The sequence below is a fragment of the Antechinus flavipes genome, chromosome 5 (assembly GCF_016432865.1).
Source record: "Antechinus flavipes isolate AdamAnt ecotype Samford, QLD, Australia chromosome 5, AdamAnt_v2, whole genome shotgun sequence".
In the NCBI taxonomy this organism is placed as follows: domain Eukaryota; kingdom Metazoa; phylum Chordata; class Mammalia; order Dasyuromorphia; family Dasyuridae; genus Antechinus; species Antechinus flavipes.
In genome coordinates, this window is record NC_067402.1 from 157,249,113 (window position 1) to 157,266,067 (window position 16,955).

Sequence of the window (16,955 nt, forward strand, 5' to 3'; positions counted from 1 at the left end):
TTATATAACAGCGTGGTGTGAACATCATTTTGACAATAATTTAATTGTCAGTATATAAAACTATGTAAACAATATGCCTTCCAAGTTCCTAAAAACTGGGAATGGGTGAATATATCACAGTCCCCTGCTTAGAAACTTCTAAACCTTAAAATTGGGGGTACACTACAATTTGTTATGTACATGACAAAAACTAAATGTCCTTAGTCAATATTGTAATCAAATAAGACAAAGTTCACAGTATTAAACTATCATCTCCATTTTAAATATAAGGAAACTAAGGCTCAGAAAGAAGAAAAAAATTACCCAAATTCATTCAATTAATGAAAAGGGCAAGATTTGAAACTAAGTCCTCTAAACGTACATCAACAGCCCATTCTGATATATGCATAATTATTATCTTGCATGAATTTTTTCATAAATTGCAAAATGTTCCCCAAACTGGCTGTGACATTACTATTATATTACTTTTATACAAACTTCCATTGCTTCATTATGCCACAGAATGTGAGTCTGGCTTCCTAAAAACTATGCCAATGGAATCCAAACTCAGGCAAATTCTATTAGGCTAGAAATGCTTTAAGTACTGAACAGGTTTTATGACTCCTGTGAAAGGACCACATGAGCAAAGGTCAAGAGGTTTCATCACTTTTCTGACATTTTTCTAATGTCAGAAATGCAGTCATTAGAAAGTGGTATTTTATTGCTATTCCCAACTTATAATTGTACCGAGTTGGGGAGTTGAGAACTTGCTACTGGATAAAATCTACAGTTGATCCAAGTATTTTTATATCAATGTGGGGAAGGAGAGAAATCAAAAATGGTTGGTGAACATTCTTTGAATCTTAAACTGAAGACTATTGAATTGAGGGAGCACAAATATCTGGACTTACCTGCTACTCAGGTAAGTGAGTAAATGCTCAGTTCACTTAAGAACCCATAGATGGTCAACTTAGCTTAAAGTTAGTTTAAAGTCATTTTGAAACCTTTACTAAGTAATCACTCTTTCTCTTCTCTAAATCTGTAATATCTCATATAGAAACCAAAGAACATGCTTTTCAGAGACAGAGTGATTATTTACTGCATACAACAAATAAAAGGCATTCCTTGGTGGCATTACATGTTGCATATGTGAGTATTGCTGAGTAGGAAATTTCAATTACTTGTAGAATAGAGAATGAGTCGTCTGGAAAGAAAATATGGAACTTGCTCCTCTAGGCATATTCTTTTGGAAGGGTAAAAATTATTAAGACAGTGAGAAAACAAATCCACATGACTTACGAAGCTCATCAAAATGAGTGTCTGCTCCATCATTTCCAGGAATTGAACAAATCAATCTGGCCTTCAGAAAAGTTGTCCATTTGTTTATCAAACTACGTTGTCCTCCTACATCATTCTGGGGGAAAAAAAGAAAAAAAAAAGAAATGGCTAAAAGATATACAAAATATGGTTATTATTAATTGAAATTAGATATCTTTCTGTGGTCTTATTTATATGTGCTATAGATTATCTATAAGTGTTCAATCTATACATTTGCTTCTTAGACTATGAAAACTTGAAATATAGGAAAAGTGCTAAAACACCAGCTCACTTCCTCAACAATAAAAGTATTTCCTCGTGATGAAAGGAAAGACACCAAAATTGATAAAATATAATGTCTCAGGAGAAATCTATGTTACTATTATTCTTCAATCATTTTGGTTGTGTGTGAGTCTAAATATTATTTAGAATGATGTTTCCTTATACACTTGAAAAGACAGTCTTTTAAATTTGCTATCTTATTTTAACTTAATGGGCATTTTAGGAATTTTAAAAGCCCGTTTACAAAACAACAAATCCTTCTACTAGATATGTGCTTATTGTTTTATTATGATTCTTTATTATATATAAATGAAACAAATCTTTTATGCAAATAGCAATTTTTAAAAATCTATCAAATATATTAATTTTGTAGTTACACCATAACAACAATCTGGCCTAAAACATTTCTTTGTTACTTTAAAGTTTATATAACTATATAATTGAAATTATTTCTCCATTTCTTGGTCTAATATGGAAAAAATGTTGAACGTAATTTGCTTTGGGGAAATAATATGCTGTTATTTACTAGAATGAGAAGACTACTTAAACTCCAGTTTTTATCCAGATAACTTGCACATTAATGAAGTCATGAATATCTTCATAGGATGAATCCTGTACAACTTCTTTTATCCCTAATGGATTCTGCTTCAGACAGAAACCTTTTTGTCAGATCTCAAGTGGGTGTAACAAGAAAGACTCTTTCCATTCTCCTTATATAATTTACAAGCAAATTTACTCAATTTGAGGTTAAAAAAACTTTCAAAAGTTAAAAAATAGCAGAAATCTAAAAATTTTCTATTGTTTAAAAATTGATACACACGTATACATATACATATGTATGATATCATAGAAAGAAATATCTTTTCAAAATTATGTAGAAATTGAGAATTTATCTCCTTGTTTTTGGAGCACTATAAAGTGAGCTGTTTCATTCTCAATATGGAGTTTAAATATGTCTCTGCAACCTTTAAGTCTTTCCAAATAGTCATAAAAGTAACTATATACTGTGCTTCAAGTATAGATACACACATATATTTACACATATATGTGGACATTCATATATGTATATATACAAATATATAATTATATATGAATATGGTTATATAATTCACATATATAATTATATGTGTAAATATATGCAATATAACTATATATATTCTTATATATATTATGTCAAATATATGAATGTGCCTATATTCAAAAAGAAAAAAAGAAAAATACATAAATTTATAGTATAATTATTTGGAAGAATGTTATTTGGGGATGGATGTTTTGTCTTAGAATAGTGGATGGAGGTTACCAAAAGATAATTAAATTCAAATTAAAGAAAAGGCTCTAAACAGTAGAACAGTATAAAAGTGGAATAGTGTATATATGTGTCTATATACATATGTATATAAATATACACATACTTATATATCCATGCAAACATGAATACATATATACATGCATTTGTTCCCTAAAATCTTTACTTTAATAAGCTTTAATAGCTTAATATATAGACAAGCTTTAAAAAGCACCGAATTTTGGGACACCACAAGTGCCATGTGTATCTGAATGTGTGTGTGTGTGTGTGTGTGTGTGTGTGTGTGTGCACTGCAAGAATTCGTTTCTAGAAAATATATATGAATGATTGGGGGCAAAAAGATTCAGAGTGCAAGGAAATCATTATCTATGTAAAACACAGTTCATTTCATTTATATCCCTTGTTTAAGTTTACAAATGACATTTTAAGCATAAAAACAATCACTTTAAAAAATCATTAAATAATATTTATAATAAAAAGGTTTTTCTTTCTCATGCTGCCTTTTTTTTTTTCCTATTTGTAAAAAGGGCTTTGGACTTATAGTGAAGCCAAGATGAATTCAATTCCTATCTTAGACAACAAGAAGTTGTATGATTCTGGAAAAAGTAATTTAGCCTCTTTGTCTTCATTTTTCTCATCTGTCAAATAAGAGAACTAAACTTGATAGCTTTGAAAGTTCCTTATATTATATCTTTAAGTAAATGACCCTATGACCATAAATCAGTATTTGTTTAGCACCCAAAATAGCAGTAAATATTCTACTGATTTTTTAATGAATGTTCTAATTTTAATATCTTTAGCTTTGAAAGTCTTACAAATGTTAATATGCTTCATTACACAAAAGAGCCCTTAAAATATTCTTTTTTGCACAACCATCTACCACTCTAGCTCTTTTATCTTCCTTCACTCTTGAGAAAAGAAAAAGAGGAAAAATCAACTAAAATTGCAGGACACAGATGAAAGTAGCCAGCTGTCAGACAGAAAACAAGTGTAGTTTCTGGTGTAACGATTCTTAGGAATGGATTATAGGTGTTTAATGACTGGATGTAACTCGTAGACATATCCAGAAGCCTGACCTTTAAAGCCAAAGTTCAATTCACAGGGAGTTATATTTCTCTTGTAAAGTAGTGTCAGTTGACCAACTGTGTTGACCATAAGTTAGGCCCCCTCTACTTCTGTTTGCCCTTCCTCATGACTTCCTTAGAGAACTTTGAGCCCAGAGGAGTGAGAGTCAACCAGTTCTATGCTGAAGCGTCACTTCCCTGCCTATTTCTGTAAAGTTTTAACAGCACACTAGTTCACACTAACATAATGAATTGATTATGGAGATGTCAAAATTAACAGCCATTTAGTCACTGGCCACTTCTGTATGTCTCCACTCTATTTATCACTGCCTTTTTTGTTGACAGGATGCCAGAAGATTTGACTTTCTGAGGGCAGAAAGATAATAATACCAGTAAACAAAAGAACTGCAAGGTAAACAAGTCTGACCTTTGGTATTCATGCAGAATCTTTTTAATGCCTGCAAGTTCTCTGATTTGGCTCATATTACATATTAAGAAGTTTCATTCATTCCTTTGATTTAGGATCACAGCATCTTTTAATCAATCACTGACTCACCTTCTGATTTACATAGGCTAAAGGTAGTAATATATCATTTAAGCTTAAAAAGTTCCTTCTCTTTCAGCAAATGCATACCTACATAAATCTGTCCTAGCCATACAGAGAAGCTCAAGTACTGTCATACAATGATCTTTTATGTTATGTCTTTTGACCTTTGGGTCACAGTGCAAGGTTCATCTCTTGCACTGGGTTAGGCTGTATACCATCATTTTCAAGGACCTCTCAACACTTTATAAATATTCTTATCTGCACCTAGAAGACTGAGAAACATTAAGTAGTGACTTTGAACACATAATAATAACTTACTTTCCTCCCATCTACCTTCAACTATGGAGTACTATGGCTCGGTTAGCTCATAATATTTTTGGTGCATTCAGTAGGAATTGTGATTTAAAATGGCATTCTAATATTCCTAATAATATTCTAATGTTCCTAAGAACATACTTAAAACTTCTAGGCAGCTATAATTATTGTAAGAAAACTAGTAGGTATTTTAATCTCACTAAAACCATTCTCCATAAGCCTTCTCCTTTTCAAACCCAAACAAACATAAATGCTTATTACTATTGTGGACCTAACAAGTTCTCTATCATCAAGGTCTGAAAACTCAATTATCATGCTTAATTCCTCACTTGCATTTACCCCACATATACAATCTATTGCCAAATTTTGTCATTTTTATACCCATATCACTAATCTCACCACTCATTTAGTCACAATTTAGATTCTGGCTCTTATCATTTCTCCCCTGGATAACTGGTAACTGTAATAGCCTTATTTCTCCAATATGCATTCCATACTCCATTCAACTGCCAAGGTGATCCACCCCCATACTTCAAATCATAGTTTCTACTCAATGAGCTCTAATAGCTCCATGATGACTACAATTAACTTTTGTCTTGGTATTTGTTTGGAGTTTAAAGCTGTTCATAACCTGGCCTCTTCTTATCTTTGCATTTATCTTACATGTTAATTTGTACATGTTAATTCCCTTTACATCTTTTATGACCCAGCAACCACTGTCTACTTGTAGAACCTTAAAAGTGACATTTAATCTCTTATATTGATACCTTTGTACTAGCTATACCAGACACCTGGAACGCTCTGACTCCTGACCTCTCCTTCTTAGTTTTCTTGACTTCTTTCAAGACTCAGATCAATTTCCACCTTCTATAGATGGTGCTCTGCTACTAATCCCCACTGCTACTAATGCCTTCTCCTTTTGAAGTGCTTTCCAACTTTTCAATTTTAATTTATCTAGTTATTCACATGTTAAAATAGTTTCTTGAAGGCAGATATGTTTTGCCACCTTCTCCCCCTCCCTTTTTTTTATTTCTAGCATTTGTGTCCAGAATTTATTTTTTAATAGTGAACAAGAGTTTAATTAGTCATCTCATGAGGGACCCCCTAAGGCCTAAACACAGCTTCTCCTGAAACGCCCCATTTGTCTGGTCCCGAAGGTAAGAGCTTTCTCTCCTGATTAAGACCATATATATTTATTGACTAATTTAGTGAATGTCATTGTTAGACAGTTAACAAGCAGTGTAGGAATTTGTCTTTTCTGAACTGCTACAAATACTTTATTGTGCTGCTTTGAAAAAAAAAGTCAAAATTCATAAGTGGGTAATTTGATATATATTGTTCATTCATCCCTTTTCTCTACTTATATCTAACTCCCCTAAAACCAAGGAGTTTAAAATGTATTTCAAGTAGCAATGATAATCTAAATTTTTGAGAAAATCTTTTGATTCATTAACTCCAGGAAAACTAGGTGCTTCTTCGGAAATGCTAGCATAAAGGTCTCAAACTACTCTGAATTCAATATAAAATTTTTTAAAAGTAGCTTTTTATTTTATATATCCAATTATGATTTAAACATAAATAAAACAAGAAGAAAATAAAAACTTTACTAAAAACAACCAATATATCACAAAAGTTGCCACTTTTCTTCCTTCTTTGAAGAAGCAGTGGATAATATGTATTATCCACTGCTTCTTCAAAGAAGGAAGAAAAGTAAAGATAGTCTCATATCTGTTACTGAAGATCAAGTCTGGCCCTGATATTTTTCCAACATTCAGTTTCAATCAGCTGGATAAAGACAACAGAGAGCACTCATTAGAGAAAACAGCAGAGATTAAAATACTTGACAATAATTTTCTGTGACTTTTTTAAAGGATATCTGTGTGTTTGTGTGTCTGTGTGTGTCTGTGTCATTCTTTTTTTCCTCTCCTTTTTTGAAGGAATTGCAAACATATAGTCATGACAGATCTTCAAAAATATAAAAATGAACATTTTTGTCTTTTTCTTCCCAAACCTGGTAAGTATTCAGAGATGAATGTTTGGGATTTGCAGTTGGCAAATTATAAAGCAAACAGCAGAAATGTAGACCATGTTTTTCTAGCAACTTAAAAAATCTGCAGATGGTTAGCATAACCAGGATTTGGGTAACACAGTATACTCCAGAATTCCAAATCTGGCAGATTAAAATAAAGTTAAAAATTCAGCATGTTAAAAAAAAAACACTTTCAGGTAAAAACTTAAGACACCCCCCCACACACACACACACACACAAACCCAAACAAACATAAAACTCTAAGCTTAGGAATTCCCTGGACAGGAAAACAGATGGCAGCAAAGCAAACACACATCTGTAACTTTGAGGGCTCTAAATCTCTCATTCGTATCTAAGTGATATATTGAAAGTAAGCACAAATACTGCAACTTTGTGAAAAATCAATCAATATGTAAAGTGTCACAGGACTAACAAACAGCAATTCTGAAATGTAGTAATTGTCATATAAGGACAGTATTTCAAATCCGGCCATTTGAGTGTAATTGAAGCTCAGAGCCATTAATTAGACCCCCAGGCAAGTTATGTGAAAGGACCATCCAAATTGAATTTCTGGTATGAACACAAGGAAATACTGAAAAACAAAGAAAATTGGCATAACCTTTTGGACTCTGGAATCTCTGTAGAAATGTAACCTAATGGATGAATTCTCCCAAAACAAATAGAATCTCAATTAATTAAAAACAACTAAGATGTGGAAAGTTAAGAGCAAAAACTTTTCAAGTGGCTTGTATTTCCATCTCACTAATAGGAAGCACAAGTGAAAAAGAATTAAAAAAAAAAAAACAACCTTTGTAAAGATAACAGTAATGGTATCTAAAAGCACTTTTAAAATGATAAACACATTTTAAAAATAATTTTATGTCTTTACCTCTTTATTTATTTAGCTTTTAGTATACTGTTATAAAGTTCTGCATATGTTTTCCAGGTGAATATAGATGAGATCATCCAAAAAGATTTGGCAATTGTTATGTGGAAAAGGGGAATAAAGAGGGTTTAGGAAAAGGAGTCAGTGAAAAGCCAGAGGTATTTAAGGTTGAGTGACTTAACTTTTGGAATACTCAATTAAAAATCCTTGTCAAATGACCAATGAGTTGATATACAAAGGGAGGAATTAAATATCAATAATAATATTCTTCTTATAAATGAAACTAAAAGATAAAAGGAAGTTGCAACTAATCTTCTCCTTGGAGAAGAAAACAAAAAATGTTGTTGACATTGGTTTTATCATGTATTCAGAGACAAGAAAGATAATTTCATGGGACTCTATATAAACTTGTCTTTCAGTTCTCATAAGAATTTTCCACCAAGAAGATTACAGCAGTACATACTCCTAAATCGGTTGCATTAAGATAAGGAAGGAGAGAAATAACACAAAGGACACAATATAATTCTCTAAATTGCATAAGCACATGCTTTGATTCTTAGTAACTTCATTGTGAAAGGAGGCATAAGGAAGAACAGTGAAAAAAAGATGGAAAAAAAATGGCTTAAGATTCCAAAATGAAAGAATTAAAGGCATTTATAGACTACAAGGAAGTCTCAAGTTTATATATCATGAATGTGTTCTCAGTAGGTGAGGAGTGGCAAATACCACGTACATAGTTTAAAATGAAATGACTATATCTAAGGGGTGGGAAATAATTGGTAACCAATGTGGGAGTGATTTTTTTACTGATCTCATAAGCTCCCATGGATTTCATTATTTTCTGTTTGGAAATGACTCCCAGATCTATGTATCAAGCCCTGGTCTCTCTCATGAGCATCACCATCTAGCTAAATGAACATTTCCAAATGAATCACTTATGTATCTCAAACTCAATATTTCCCAAATAAAACTCATACTTCCCCCCAAATTCATTCCTTTTTCTAACCTCTCTTTTTCTTTTAGGAACACTTTTTAATAATCTTGATTCACAATATCAGTCAGCCCTAATTCTTCTTTACCCTCAAATTTAAATAGCTAGCAACTTGTTCATAGTACTTCTGTACTTTATCTCATGCCCATCCCTTTTCTCTCCTTATATTTAACTCCCCAATTTAGGCCCTCATTAAATCTCATCTGTATTATTACTGAAAGATCCTGTTCCTTGGTTTCTCCGACTTAAAAGACTCTCTTGTCAACAAAGCTGTCAACTGGATAGCCTTCAAGCATAGGTCTGACCAAATCACCTCACTTTTCAAAAAAACGCTAGCATCTTTATGATAATTCTAGTGAAAGTACAAATCCTAAGTATGGAATTTCATTTTTTCATAAACTGGCTACTCCTTACTTTTCTAGCATATTACATATTTGTGGTAGGAATGGTGCCTGTTTTATTTAGACTAGACTGATTTCTCTTTAAGGGCATAGGGAATTCATTCTTTAACTTATCATTGATTTGGCATGTTTGTTGCTTGGAACACAAAAGATTTAGTTTAAGGGGAGTTGGTGTCAGAAGTTTAGGGTTATTCCTCCTGCACTGTGAAGCTGTATTTCTCACCAAGGATGGCTATTGCTATGGAGAATGCAGAAGTCACAGGGAATGATGTTTTATTTGAATTGAATCTTTTTAAACTATTATCTTAAGTAAAATTGTTTTTTATTAGATTTTATGGTTCATGAATGTCTCATTAAATTCAGATTCCAAACCTGAATTGCACATAGGCTTGAGCTACATGTAATCCTGAATAACATTCCTTATCTTTATGCACTTTGTGTTCCAGGAAGACTCAGCTACTTTGCCTTTTCTCCTATTCTTTCTGTCTTTTAACAAGCTATCTTCTGTGCCTTGTATATCCTTCCTCCTGCCTTCCACTTAGATTCTTCTGCTCCTTTTAAAACTCAGATCATTCAAGGTTATATCCTACACAAGGCCTTTACTTATCCCCTCCCCCATGTTGTAGTAAAACCTCACATCCCTGCTGATTTCTTTTGCATTTCTTTTGTATGTGCTTATGTGTGTGCATGTTGTTTTCCCCATCAGAATAGCTTCTTCAGGAGAAGAACTATCCTGGTTTTGTTTTTAATTCCTAGTATCTCACTAAATGCTTGGCATTTACTATTTAATAAATGCTTACTGATTGAGGGCCTCAATTTCTAGATATGCTTTCTGCATATAATCAAATCACCAACATCTTAGAACAAAGCTCAAAATTAATACCAAGCTAGATTTAAAATACTGAGTCACTTTAGTCACAATGGAAAGAGTGCCAAGAGTCAGGAAGACTTATCTTCCTGAATTCAGATCTAATTTGAGACACTTATTATCTATATGACTCTGGGTAGGTCACTTTATTTCTATCAGCTTCCTTATCTATAAAATGAGTTAGAGAAGGAAATGGCCCTAATATATGTCAAGAAAACACCGAATGAGGTTATGGGGAGAGGGAGGGGTGGGGGAGAGAGAGAGAGAGAGAGAGAGAGAGAAGAGAGAGAGAGAGAGAGAGAGAGAGAGAGAGAGAGAGAGAGAGAGAGAATACTGAAAATAACTGACAACAAAAATTAAAAATGAGAAGATAGGAAATACAATTAAAGGAGTCTCAACTTTATCTGAATCTGTTAATAATAAAAATGACAAAAAGCATTGCTATAATTATTATTTCTAAGGGGAATCTAATTAATATAAATATCATTACAGTTAAGGAGATGAAAAAAAATCCTGAAATATTAAATACACACACACACACACACACACACACACACACACACACATATATATATATATATATTTGCTAATTGAACATACAGCAAGTAAAGGTAAGATCAGTTGAAAATATAATTTTTTTTAATCTTACAATAGAAGAATATAGATTGCAAGCAGTATTACCAAGTATACTAAACTAACAAAAAGTCTTATAAAGCAGTGGCAGGGGAAAAACATATGGATAGAAAGTTAGCTGGCAGAACCTATTAAAGCACATTGCCCCAAAATCATGTAAAAATCACTATGGAAAAAGTAAAAGAAGAGGAAAAAAATGTTTCAGAATTTCTATTACAAAACTATTTTCAACATCAGTAATATTGGAATCAACCTGTTTGGACACTAATATCAAACTTTTAAATAAATCAAATGTAGACATGCTACCTAAGACTTACATGAATGAACTGATGCTGAATGAAGTGAGCAGAGTCTCTGTGATGATCAACTATGATAGAGTTAGCTCTTCTCAACAACACAGTAATCTAACACAATTCCAACAGGCTTGGGATGGAAAATGCCATCCACATCCAGAAAGAGATCTTTGGAAACTGAATGTGGATCAAACCATATTATTTTCAGCTTTTTTGATTGTCTGATTTTTCTTTCTCATGGTTTCCCCCTTTTGTTCCAATTTTTCTTAACCACCATGACAAATATGGAAATATTAGTACAATACATGATTATACATGTATTATATATATATACATATATATATATATATATATATATATATATATATATATATATATATATATATATATATATATATATGAGTTTTCTATTTGTCTTGAGGAAGGAAAAAGTAAAAGGGAAATGGAAAATTTGAAATTCAAAATCTTATAAAAATGAATGTTGAATAGCAGTTTACACATAATTGGACAAATAAAAGACTAGTGAGAGGGAAAAAAAAAGAAATGTCACTTAAGAAGACAAAGGGGAAAAACAGGTGGCCTAAGCTGAATACACAAAAGGAGATCTTTTGGAACTAGAAGTGACAGATTTGAAATTCTTGAGAGATTAATTCTGAAGACAACTGAAATAAATATTTGAGGAAGAAAAAATCCATGTGCTATACCTGCAGGAGAAAAATGGAGAAAATATCACTAGCTTATAACCTTTATATCATTTTTTTTCATATCTACAAGTATGTATGGAAATTATCTAAATTTGTATTGGAGACAACCTTGTTGAAAGTATAAGTAAGGAATATGTTTTTAAAAATGATGTTCCAAAGCAATCCAGTTCCTGAATAGAAGTATAATTACTGAATGATACAGAGAATACACATTTTCTTTTTTAATTTTTTTATTATGATGATTATAGCTTTTTATTTACAAAACATATGCATGGGTAATTTTTCAATATTGACCCTTACAAAATCTTCTGTTCCAAATTTTCCTCTCCTTTTCCCCATCCTCTCCCCTAGATGGCAGGTAGTCCAATACATGTTAAATAGGTTAAAGTATATATTAAATCCAATATATATATATATATATATATATATACATATTTATATAATTACCTTGCTGCACAAGAAAAATTGAATCTAGAAAGAAAGAAAAAAAAACCTGAGAAGGAAAACAAAAATGCAAGCAAACAATAACAGAAAGAATGAAAATTCTCTGTTGTGGTCCACACTCATTTCCCATAGTTCTCTCTCTGGATGTAGCTGATTCTCTTCATTACTGAACAATTGGAACTATCTAAATCATCTCATTGTTGAAAAGAGCCCCATCTATTAGAATTGATCTTCATATAGCCTTGTTGTTGTCGTGTTTAGTGATCTCCTGGTTCTGCTTATTTCATGTATCATCAATTCACATATGTCTCTCCAGGAATCTTTGAAATCATCCTGTTGGTCATTTCTTACTGAATAATAATATTCCATAACATTCATATACCGCAATTTATTCAGCTATTCTTCAATTGATGGGCATCCATTCAGTTTCCAGTTTCTAGCCACTACAAAAAGAGCAACATTTTTGAACATGTGAGTCCCTTTCCCTTCTTTAAGATCTCTTTAGGATGTGAGCCCAGTAATAAAACTGCTGGATCAAAGGGCATGCACAGTTTGATAACTTTTTGAGCATAGTTCCAAATTGCTCTCCAGAATGATTGGATTTGTTCACAATTCCACCAACAATGTATCAATGTCCCAGTTTTCCCACATCCCCTCCAACATTCATCATTATCTTTTCCTGTCATCTTAGCCAATCTGAGAGGTGTGTAGTAGTATCTCAGAGTTGTCTTAATTTGCCTTTTTCTGATCAATAGTGATTTGGAACACCCTTTCATATGACTACAAAGTGTTTCAATTTCTTCTTCTGAAAATTGTCTATTCATATCCTTTGATTACTTATCAATTAGAGAATGGCCTGGTTTCTTATAAATTTGAGTTAATTCTCTATATATTTTGGAAGTGAGGTCTTTATCACATTTATATACATTTTCACAATTTTTATTGTTTGTTGATTATTTAAAAAATCCATTAATACAAAATGATACCTTAAAGTCTCCCGTCTGATAATTTGGTTTTATTCATATATCAAAACCAGAGAAGAGTCTTTGAAAACACAACCACAACATCCAGCCATTCTGGAGAGCAATTTGGAACTATGCTCAAAAAGTTATCAAACTGTGCATACCCTTTGATCCAGCAGTGTTTCTACTGGGCTTATACCCCAAAGAGATACTAAAGAAGGGAAAGGGACCTGTATGTGCCAAAACGTTTGTGGCAGCCCTGTTTGTAGTGGCTAGAAGCTGGAAAGTGAATGGATGCCCATCAATTGGAGAATGGTTGAATAAATTGTGGTATATGAATGTTATGGAATATTATTATTCTGTAAGAAATAACTAGCAGGATAAATACAGAGAGGACTTGCGAGACTTACATGAACTGATGCTAAGTGAAATGAGCAGAACCAGGAGATTGTTATATACCTCAACAACAATACTGTTTGAGGATATATTCTGATGGAAGTGGATCTCTTCAAAAAAGAGAGCTAATTCAGGTTCAATTGATCAAGGATGGACAGAAGCAGTTACACCCAAAGAAAGAACACTGGGAAATGAATATAAACTGCTTGCATTTTTGTTTTTCTTCCTAGGTTATTTATACCTTCTGAATCCAATTCTCCCTGTGCAACAAGAGAACTGTTTGGTTCTGCACGCATATATTGTATCTAGGATATACTGTAACCTATTTAACATGTATAGGACTGCTTGCCATCGGGGCGAGGGGGTGGAGGGAGGAAGGGGAAAAAATTGGAACGGAAGTGAGTGCAAGGGATTATGTTGTAAAAAATTACCCTGACATGGGTTCAGTCAATAAAAAGTCATTAAAAAATAAATTTTAAAAAATTAAAAAAAAAAAGAAAAAGAAAACACAACCACAAAATTAATTGTATTTGTCATTTCTCTGAATATGTTTATCAAGTAAAGCATAAAGTGGTAAAATATACTTCTTGTGTTTCCCACTGTCATGGAAGATGTTTGACATAATTTAAAGACAGTTATCTTAAAATAGTTTATAGTCAATTTTTTTTTTTTTAGATTCTGAGCTATTTAAAGATACTCATCTTTGCAGGTAACATTGTATTGATAGTATTAAACTGTTGTACACTTCCAGAATTTCTAAATTTAATCTGTAGTTAGTCCAAAGAGTTTGTCCTATCAGAAAACAAAACAAAACAAAACAAGAACCTAAAAACCTAAGTGAATTAAAAAAACAAACAAACAAACAAACAAACAAAACAAAAAACTATTGTCCAGGCTGCAATATTCAATTAGTTTGACAATCCACAGAAGTGATTTCTCAGTAGAAACATTCTGGATAGTAACTGCTGATGTCCAGTAAGCTGGACCCAAAACTGAGTAGGAGAAAGTGAAGCTAGACTGCATTTGGGAAACTGAGTAATACTTCTAATAAACCTAAATTTCTCCATAAAAAGTCTGATTGTTTCAGTACAAATATTCTTCTAATGTTTAATACATAAAGAATATAAAACAATACAGTTGTTATAGAATTTCCACTGCCAAAAGGCAATGGAAAATGCATAGTGGCATAAAACTATTTCCCCATTATTACCAAAGTAGCATGGAATAACAGTAATACCAAAAGTATCATCTAAAGAGAAGCATAGCAGAAATATAAATTGGACCTGTTATGTGGCAAAAGCAAAGATCCACAGCTCATAAATTCTTGTAGTGCTCAGGTAATTTTGAAAGAAATGCCTCCCCTAAAGTAAGAGTACATAATATGTAAAGGATAAATAGGTGGAAATAGACTAGATTGCACCAGATGAGAAAGGATGGATGGATTGCAATTAAACTTCAAGAGGAAATACTCACACGTGCATTAAAGTATGTTAGTATTTATTAATAGAAGTGTATTTACATCACACTTTAATTCAAAACACATAGATTTAAAAGTTAAAATAAGTCTTTTAGACCCCAGTTTTGGGAATAAGAACTTGCTATTTAACAAAAACTGCTGGAAAAAATTGGAAACCAATATGGCAGAAACTAGGCATTGACTGACACCTAACAATGCATACCGATATAAGATCAAAATGGGTTCATGATCTAGACATAAAGAGTGATATTATAAACAAATTAGAAGAACACAGAATAGTTTACCTCTCAGATCTGTGGAGTAGAAAGGAATTTGTGACCAAAGAAGAACTGGAGATCGTTATGGATCACAAAATAGATAATTTTGATTACATTAAGTCAAAAAGGTTTTATATAAACAAAATCAATATAGACAAGATTAGAGGAGAAGCAATAAACTGGAAAAACATTTTTACATTCAAGGATTCTGATAAAGGCCTCATTTTGAAAATATATAGAGAACTGACTCAAATTTATAAAAATTCAAGCCATTTTCCAATTGATAAATGGTCAAGGGATATGAGCTTACAATTTTCAGATGAAGAAATTGAAACTATTTCTAGTCATTTGGAAAGGTGCTCCAAATCACTATTAATCAGAGAAATGCAAATTAAGACAACTCTTGAGATACCACTATACACCTCTTAGATTGGTAAAATGGCAGGAAAAGATAATGATTAACATTGGAGAGGATGTGGGAAAAAAGGGACACTGATACATTGTGGGTGAGTTGTGAACAGATCCAACCATTCTGGAGAGCAATTTGTAATTACTCCCAGAGTTATCAAACTGTGCATACCCTTTGAGCCAGCACTGTTTCTATTGGGCTTATATTCCAAAGAGATACTAAAGAAAAGAAAGGGACCCACATGTACAAAAATGTTTATGGCAGCCCTTTTTGTAGTGGTAAGAAACTGCAAACTAAGTGAATGCCCACCAGTTGGAGAAAAGCTGAATAAATTATGGTATATTAATGTTATGGAATATTATTGTTTTTTAAGAGATGATCAGCAGGATGATTTCAGAGAGGTCTGGAGAGACTTGCATGAACTGATGCTGAGTGAAATGAGCAGAACCAGGAGATCATTATATATGGCAACAAGATTATACAATGATTAATTCTGATAGATGTGGCTCTTTTCAACAGTGAGAGGATTCAGACCAGTTCCATTGATTTTATGCTGAAGAAAGCCATCTATACCCAAAGAGAGGACTGGGGGAACTGAGTGTGGTTCATAACATAGCATTTTCACTCTTTATGTTGTTGTTCATTTGCATTTTTTTTCTCATTTTTTCTGTTTGATTTGATTTTTCTTGTGCAGCAAGATAACTATAAATAAGTATGCATATATTGAATTTAACATATATTTCTATTATGTTTAACATTTTTGGATTACTTGTCATCTAGAGGATGGAATAGAGAAAAGGGAGGAAATTGGACCACAAGGTTTTGCAAGGGTTAATGTTGAAAAATTGTCCATGCATATATTTTGAAAATAAAAAGCTTTAATTAAAAAAAAAGAAAGCCTTTTAAAACATTTAAAAATATTTATCCAGAGTTTTTTGAATTTTAAATTTATTCTAGAGAAAACAATAAGGAAAAAAAATAGACAACATTTTTACATTTTTAATATTGACAAGCATCTTTTTGAGTAGTAATAAAAATATTTATCTCTTTTAGTGACATAAAAATACAACAATATGAAAGAATAAGAAAACCTGAGTAAGGATACCATATAATATTGGACAAAATTAACTTGAGTATATTGCTTTACTAATGGGCAGTGGAAAGCATAATACTAATTAATTATGAAATTGAGGGGCCATACATTAAATAAAATTATATATGAAATAGTGTAATATTTTTGATTATTCAAATATACTAAAAATGAAAAATATCAATAGTATTTTGTGATTCTAAATTGTACACTATCAAAACTTTTAAGTGTCTACCTATAATTAATATATTAATTCTATTTACGAGTCAATAAATATATTTTTTATTCTGACAATGAGACAATTA

General features: G+C 32.0%; 1 protein-coding gene across 2 annotated transcripts in view; it reads right to left on the reverse strand.

Annotated features, from left to right (window-relative positions):
• Positions 1-16,955, reverse strand: part of SEMA3D (semaphorin 3D) — a 227,111-nt gene that overhangs the window by 53,573 nt on the left and 156,583 nt on the right. For both annotated transcript variants that reach the window (XM_052000439.1, XM_052000438.1), the window contains one exon: positions 1,279-1,393. In XM_052000439.1, the coding sequence (XP_051856399.1) occupies positions 1,279-1,393 (115 nt within the window). The remainder of the gene's footprint in view (positions 1-1,278; positions 1,394-16,955) is intronic.